Below are 8,051 nucleotides of genomic sequence, written 5' to 3' on the forward strand. Positions count from 1 at the left end.
GGGGTGTTCTTATAACAGGGGTTCCCCCCATAGGAAGGGGCACATCAGAGCTGTTAGGAGATGTTCTTATAAGGGGGTGTTCTTATAACAGGGGTTCCCCCCATAGGAAGGGGCACATCAGGGCTGTTAGGAGATGTTTTTATAAGGGGGATGTTCTTATAACAGGGGACCCCCCATAGGAAGGGACACGTCAGGATATGGGTTGTGAGATGTTCTTATATGGAAAACACCCCCCTCTCTTTAACCACTTGCCCTCCCTCCCCAGTCATGGCGATGGTCACGGGCCTCATCCCCATCCTCCGCACGGCTCTAGAAGCCACGACAGACTACGCCGGCCGGACCATGTGGTTTGGCTTCGCCGTGGTCCGCCTGCTCGCCCTCTACGTATCGGAGCTCCCCTGGGGCCGGCTGGACCAGGACTTCGAGTGTCGTGGCAACGACACCTCCGAGTTCTGCCGGAAGTCCTGCTTCGGTGGCCACTTCAGCGTGCCCGTGGTCTCCCTGTGGAACGCCTCCTACGTGTTCTTCGTGGCCTCCGTGCTGCTCATGGAGCTCTTCACCTCCCAGCTCCGGCACAACCTTACCAAGGCCGCCGTGAAGCGGAAGGCCGGCCACGAGGAAGGGACGTTGACGGGCACGTGGTCTTCAGAGCTTGCCCACAAGGACATGGTTTTGGATTTCCACCACCAGAAGACCCTTCTCGCCCTCTACCTGTGCTGCATCCTCCTGAGGCTGGCAGGGGAGCTGGGCTTCCTCTACATCCTGCTCTGGTGGCACCTGCCACTGGTGTCTGGCGACGCGTTCCACTGTGTCACGGAGCTGTGCCCGGGGCCCTTGACCTGCCTGGTGAGATTCCCGGCAGAGAAGCGGATGTCTCTCTACCTTCTGGGCTCTCTGTCCACGTGCCTGGCCCTGGTATGCGTGGTTTTCGGGCTGTACAGTGGGTGCCACTACTTTGCCACCAACAGGACACACAAGGGGGGGCCTGTGTGATCTCAAAAAACTGTATGTGTGTGTGTTTTGGACACGTGACACGGTGTGCTCATTTGCATGTCATTACCCAGAATCCCTGGCTGCAGGGGAAGCCGTGTATGCTAAGAGACGTGAATCTGTTTATTTGCTATAACCAAGGTTGTTAGGCAGGACACTATATCCGCATCATTAGAGGGATATTTTACTGTATAATTCATGTTCTGCGCCATTCTCCTACCCGAGACTCTCAGCGCCGCAGCGCCCAGGGTCTGCTGAGACAGGGGCGGAAAAAATGCCGCCCGTAGTCACTTACCTCATGCCGCTCTCCTGTTCTAGCGCCGCGCGATCCCGTTGCCACGGCAACGTGAGGCCGTGTGACGTCACGTTTGCCGGCCCGCGCAGGCGCAGAAGTGGCACACCGGCATGCCGCCTCCAAATTCTGCCGCTTTAGGGCCGAGCTAAATGGCAAATCTGACACTGCTGAGGGATAATGGGGAAGGGCAGGGTTGCAGGCCTGTCTGAGGCGCGCGATTGTATTGTACTGTATGTCTTTATTTATATAGCACGGAAAAGCCGGATCCAGCGATAGGTCTTTCTCAAGTGACTAGGCAGAAGAGAAAGACCTATTGGTGGAAACGTTGTGTGGCACAATAAATTAGCTTTATATATAAAACCGTAGAGCGCTGTATCCGGCTTTTCCTTGGTATTGCCCTGGAATACACCTGACAGGTTATCCTTGAACCAGCAGCACCGGTAAAATTGTATGTATATTATTTTCATTGTTGAGTGCAGCATATCCCTTTTATTTATTTATATAGCGCCATTAATGTACGTAGCGCTTCACAGCAGTAATACATATCATATAAATACAGTAACAAATAATATAAATCAGGTCATGGGAATAAGTGCTTCAGACATTAAAGTAATATTAAGGAAGAGGAGTCCCTGCCCCGAGGAGCTTACAGTCTAATTGGTAGGTAGGGAGAACGTACAGAGACAGTAGGAGGGAGTTCTGGTAAGTGCGTCTGCAGGGGAACAAGCTTTATGTATCATGTGTTCAGAATATCCATAGTGCTATTCATATGCTTCTTTAAGCAAGTGTGTCTTAAGGTGGGTCTTAAAGGTGGATAGAGAGGGGGCTAGTTGGGTACTGAGGGGAAGGGCATTCCAGAGGTGTGGGGCAGTCAGTGAGAAAGGTTTAAGGCGGGAGAGGGCTTTAGATACAAAGGGGGTAGAAAGAAGACATCCTTGAGAAGAACGCAAGAGTCGTGATTGTGTGCAGACGCGGGGGTTTTATTCGCTGCTTACTGCACGGGGGAGAGTTTGTGTCACTTATTTTCCTCACCCTAACTTGTTGTGTGTCCGGTTAAACGTTGGCTATGAATGTAAACGCTCCAGATAAACGTCTTCCCTCCGTGACGCCTCTGCGAGTGCACAGATCACCCCCGGCCCCTTTGTTAATGTAACACAAACTGTGAGGTGTGGTTAGTTACTGAACAAACACAATGCATTATGGGAAGAGTTTGTTTGCCCCTCAATCCATGAACACGGAAGGATTTATGACACGGGCCGGTATTGCCGCAGGTAAAGCGTTCTTTCAGTAAGGACGTCAGCCTCTCGGTCGCCCTACTGCACAGCCCTTTATCATGACCACACACACACGCTATATACAGTATATACATACGGATTATATTATATGCACACACACACTATATACAGTGTATGTATATATATATATATATATATAACACAAAACGTAAGCGCACACTCAGATTGCGCAAATATAAGCAACAATAAATTGATCATTGAGGACCCAGTGAAAGAGAACAAATTACAGTATAGTGACTGGAAAATGTGGACTACAATAACAATGACGTGTACAGCTCATGGCGCGAAATCGTCAGAGTACAATCTGATTGGCTCAAGCCCTGAACCAATGGGATGAATGAACTGGTAACTACACGCTCGAGTCGGGGGGCGTCACACATCAGATGCGCAGCAAGTGTATGTTGTAACAAGTCAGCACACACAGGAAGAAGTAACTATATATTAAAAACAAACATATGAACACACTAAAAACCAATCTTATTAACTGATCTGGTGAGGAAGAGGATATCAATGAATCGTAGTGCATATAATAGAAATAAAATTATAACCAAAGAAATGCACTTGTACAGAGGACGGGGGGAATTATATAATGTACATTCCCATAGCCTATATGGCAAAGTTGTTTACATTGAAACTAAATATATATATCAATGGCAATGTCTATAATACTATTTCTTGGAGTATAATAATAGACAAACAGATACATGAAAAAATACAGAGATAATACCATCTATTGATAAACATTAAATAAATTTGAGAAACCCATATGAGAAAGGGAAGGGGGGGAAGGGAAGAGAGGAAGGGGAAAAGGAAAACAATCAGAACAAAATAAAATAAGAATATGAATAAAAGTAAAATTAAAAATAAATATAAAGATAACACAACAGTCATAAGATAATACCTTTATATGATGTAAATCTAGTTATATTCTACCTTTATTTCATTCCATTTCATTACATATTTATTTTAGGAAATGTTTCAATTCCCAGTCGATATTCATACCCTTGGGCATCAAAGTCCCAAGGGTATAAATCCAATGCATCTCCCGACAATTGAGGAGAGATCCTCTATCTCCTCCTCTGGGATGGTTTGCTATGTGTTCAATGGCACTAAAGGTAAGTCGCTCTATTGAACCCATTGAACAGTGGTTAAAATGTCTAGCGACTGGAAATTTGTCATCCTTGTTCTTAATGGTTCTGATATGCTCACTGATTCTTATTTTCAAGTTTCTAATGGTTCTTCCAATATAACTGCAACCACATGCACACCTTAGAATATACACAACATATTTTGTATTACAGGTCAAAAAGGAATTGATCCTATATTTTTGGCCAGTGTGTATACTTTTATTGATTTAATAGGTAGAGCATGTTTGCAAAGTTTACAGGATCCACATTTATAGAACCCATTGGGAACTCTAGTTATAGTAGTATTTTTGGTTCTATATATACTCGGCGAGAGATGAGTGCCTAGTGTCTTGGCTTTTCTGTACACTATTTTGGGGTTCAATTTGGTGTATTTGTCCAGGTCTTTATCTAATCTAAGCACCTCCCAGTGTTTGTTCAGAATGGATCTAATGATGCCTGCTTGTTTTGAGTAAGTCGTAATAAAGAGAGGTATCTCCTTCTCATGATTCCTATTTATTTGATCATTTGATTTCTTCATTTTGCATCTATCCAAGAGATCTGCCCTTTTTATATTTTTAGCATTATGAAGTGCACCTTCCAGAACACTGTCAGAGTATCCACGAGCTTTAAATCTCATTTTAAGATTTTCTGCTTGAATATTAAAGGATTCCTCAGTCGAGCAAATCCTTCTTAGTCGTAAAAACGGACTTTTGGGGATACCATTTAACAGCGGTCTCGGGTGTGCACTATTGGCTCTCAGTAGGGAGTTGCAAGAGTTCTCCTTTCTATATATGTCTGTTTGTATATGAAGAATTAGTATCAACAAAGAAATGTAAATCTAGATAATCAATATGATGATCATGAATTGTACATGTAAATTTGAGACCAGTCGTTGGAATTTATATATTCAAGAAATAATAAAAGTGTCTGTGAATCCCCACACCAAATCAAAAGTAAGTCGTCAATATAGCGACGATAAAATTTAATGTATTTTCTATAAGGATTAGTGTCACCGAAAATGTGATAAGTCTCCCAGAAACCCATAAATAGGTTGGCGTATGAAGGTGCGAAAGATGTGCCCATAGCAGTGCCCTGTGTCTGTAAAAAATATTGATCATTGAAAGTGAAATAATTATGTTGCAATAAAAACACCACACAATCCAAAATAAAAGTGATTTGTGCCAAGTGAAGATTAGATAAATTAAGAAAGTGACTAACTGCTTTAATTCCCATAGTGTATTCAATAATAGTATAGACTGAGGTCACATCTAGTGTGACCCATATAAAGGAGTGACACCATGTGATTTCCCTGATATCTGTCAGTAAATCAAAGGAGTCTCTCAGAAATGAGGGAAGTTTTTTGACCAACGGCTGTAGAAAAAAATCCACATACCTAGATACACCATCTCCCAAAGATCCAATGCTGGAAATAATGGGTCTGCCTAGGGGGCAGACAAGTGACTTATGAATCTTTGGGAGATGGTGAAAAATATGTACCGTGGGAAAAGGATTGAAAAGAAAGTCTGCTTCTTGCTTGGATAGAACATGCAACTCCCTACCTAAATCTATACGTTTCCCAATCTCTTTGAGATACATTTGTGTAGGGTCAGTAGTGAGTTTACAATATGCATCGATATTATTAAGCTGTCTTAGAGCCTCAGTGTGGTACATCTCACAATTCAACACAACTACCGCTCCCCCTTTGTCAGCATTTTTTATTACTATGTCACACCTTTTCTTCAATATAGCAAGGTGCTGACATTCTTCCTTTGACAAATTATTGTATTCAGAGGTTGAGAAGTTATAGCCCCTGGCTAACAATTGCAGATCTCTTTCCACTAGTCCCTCATAAGTCTCTCAGTGTGGACCCTTAGAGAAGGCCAGACAAAACACAGATTTATTCTTAAAAGATGTATGTTTTGTATTTGTCAGAAATAAAAATTGTTCTGAAACCCCTACATTTTGCATGTCAATATTACCTTGTTCGGCATATAAATCATCCATATCCTGTATTGCAGTATATTCTCTAAAAGACAGCCTGCCGTCGGCGCGTTCCCCTGCCGTCGGCGCGTTCCCCTGCCGTCGGCGCTTTCCCCTGCCGTCGGCGCGTTCCCCTGCCGGAGGCGCGTTCCCCTGCCGGAGGCGCGTTCCCCTGCCGGAGGCGCGTTCCCCTGCCGGAGGCGCGTTCCCCTGCCGGAGGCGCGTTCCCCTGCCGTCGGCGCGTTCCCCTGCCGGAGGCGCGTTCCCCTGCCGGAGGCGCGTTCCCCTGCCGTCGGTGCGTTCCCCTGCCGGAGGACCCAGACCAAAATTGTCTGAGGCACCCCGCGGAGGAATATCACCGACGGCAGGCTGCCTAGAGTTGGAGAACTTCTTCAGCGCGTTTTTCAGCCCTCCCAGCGCCCGTCCTTTATCAGTCCACGTTTTACGGCAGCGTTTGGGACCATCATCCTCGCACTTTATACCGCGCTTATCTTCTGCTCCGAACACCATGTGGTGAGGTCGCTTGATGAGGTCATCGCGCCGTCACCTATCCCACAGAATATTTATTAGGTTATCCAGTAACGCTTCTGCGCAGTAATCCCGGAGACCTGGCATTGCTCGCGCGTTCATGAACACGATACTGCGCGGTCCGGCGAGCGATAACACGGGTCCCGGTTTCCCGTACACAGTGTGTATGTCATTCCGAATCCACCCCAGTGGTGGCTGCACAAACACGTGTTACCCCCTATCCTCTCTGAGGTCACACACACACACGCGACATCTCCTGTCCACCCGTCATTATACGCAGCCTGATATTCATAGTTATTCGATGTAATGACGCTGCTATTAACCACTTCCCCGCCAGACGTGCTAGATTACATCTGTAGGCTTGTGTAAACGCCTGGCTTCCTGGCATGAAATGGGGTTTATAGGGTTTTGTGGGTTAATGTTTGACATCCCGTTAAAACCTACCAAGCTGTTGAAACCCTTTTGCTGCTAAAGGAGGCATTTCCATCTCACGGCTGCAGCCCCCCCCCCTCTCCCTCCCCTCCTGCCCCCCCCCCCCCACCATGGGGGCTTGGGGAAGGTAATTTTTAGTTTTAGTGGGGTGTCTAATCTGTGGGGTGTTTAATCTGTGGGGTGTTTAATCTGTGGGGTGTTTAATCTGTGGGGTGTCTTAACCTTATCAGCGATTCCCAGCTCTGAACTCAATAAAAGCAGTTCCTTTTTATTTTTTTAACCTGCCCCCATTTTCCTTACAGGGTGAGAGTCGGGGGGCAGAGGCAGGGAGGGGGGCAGGGGTGTTACCCTGAGCCAAATGTCTCTTTTTCAGCTCCGGGGACCGACCCGGCTATCTACCCGTGAAGTTACCAGGTCTAAATCTCTCTCTGGGGAAACAAAATGGCTGCCAAATCTGTGGCCGATAAGAAGCTGCAGCATCATCGGTTGTGGTTTCCAGTTGGTCGACCAATTAAATGCCCTTTAAAAAACAGGAAGTGACAACGGGAACTTCACCAGGAAGTATCACCGGAGCTGGAAATAGTGCCGTTCAGCACCGGAGCTGGAAATAGTGCCGTTCAGCACCGGAGCTGGAAATAGTGCCGTTCAGCACCGGAGCTGGAAATAGTGCTGTTCAGCACTGGAGGACCCCTTGGTCTCAACGCTATAAGAAGAAATGGAGTTTAGATAGGGTGTAAATCCTACAGAAGTTGTAGGGGATTATACTATAAGCGCTGGGAATAATATTTTACTGTTTAAGAATATATATATATATATATACAGGCAGTCCTCGGTTATCCAACACAATGCGTTACTCAAAATGGCGTTGCAAAGCGAAACGTTGTAAAGCGAAACGCGTTTCCCCATAGGAACACTGTTTAAATGAAAGGTTCCGTTCCTGAAGGCATTTTTAACACTAAAATACACCAAATATTTTATGCAGGCAATAAGATATGCAGCACACACATACATTATATAGTGTATATACTGTATTATATATAATATCAGAAAAACAATCTAAGTGCAGACGGTTATGTTCAATGTGGGGGAATATGGTGAATATCTTGGCTCTTCTGTGCAGCCTACTCACAGGATAGTAGTCGTGTAAGGGCAACAACAGGTAGCGTGGATCTGTGAAATCTTCTATATGCAGACAGGATACGTCTCTCACTCAGAAGTCTGGTCAGTTTAGGACATGGAGAGATAAAGAAAAATCTCCAGAGTGCAGATCAATGGTACAAAAAGAATTCTTTATATTAATGCTTAAAAATGCACACTTGTGCCCTCCAGGTCCGCTAATCTATTAATATGATTAGCTTTCCAAATTGTAAAGTCTGCACTGTTCAGTCCAGGAGCAAACAATGG

At 45.3% G+C, this 8,051-nt stretch overlaps 1 protein-coding gene across 1 annotated transcript; it reads left to right on the forward strand.

The window, feature by feature from the left end:
- Nucleotides 1-262: 262 nt before the first annotated feature.
- On the forward strand, nt 263-5,725 carry LOC142483093 (gap junction alpha-5 protein-like). The gene has a single exon (XM_075583170.1). The coding sequence runs from the start codon at nt 268-270 to the stop codon at nt 991-993; it is 726 nt and encodes a 241-aa protein (XP_075439285.1). The 5' UTR covers nt 263-267; the 3' UTR covers nt 994-5,725.
- The last annotated feature ends 2,326 nt before the right edge of the window (nt 5,726-8,051 follow it).

This window comes from Ascaphus truei, unplaced genomic scaffold (genome assembly GCF_040206685.1).
Source record: "Ascaphus truei isolate aAscTru1 unplaced genomic scaffold, aAscTru1.hap1 HAP1_SCAFFOLD_295, whole genome shotgun sequence".
Classification (NCBI taxonomy): domain Eukaryota; kingdom Metazoa; phylum Chordata; class Amphibia; order Anura; family Ascaphidae; genus Ascaphus; species Ascaphus truei.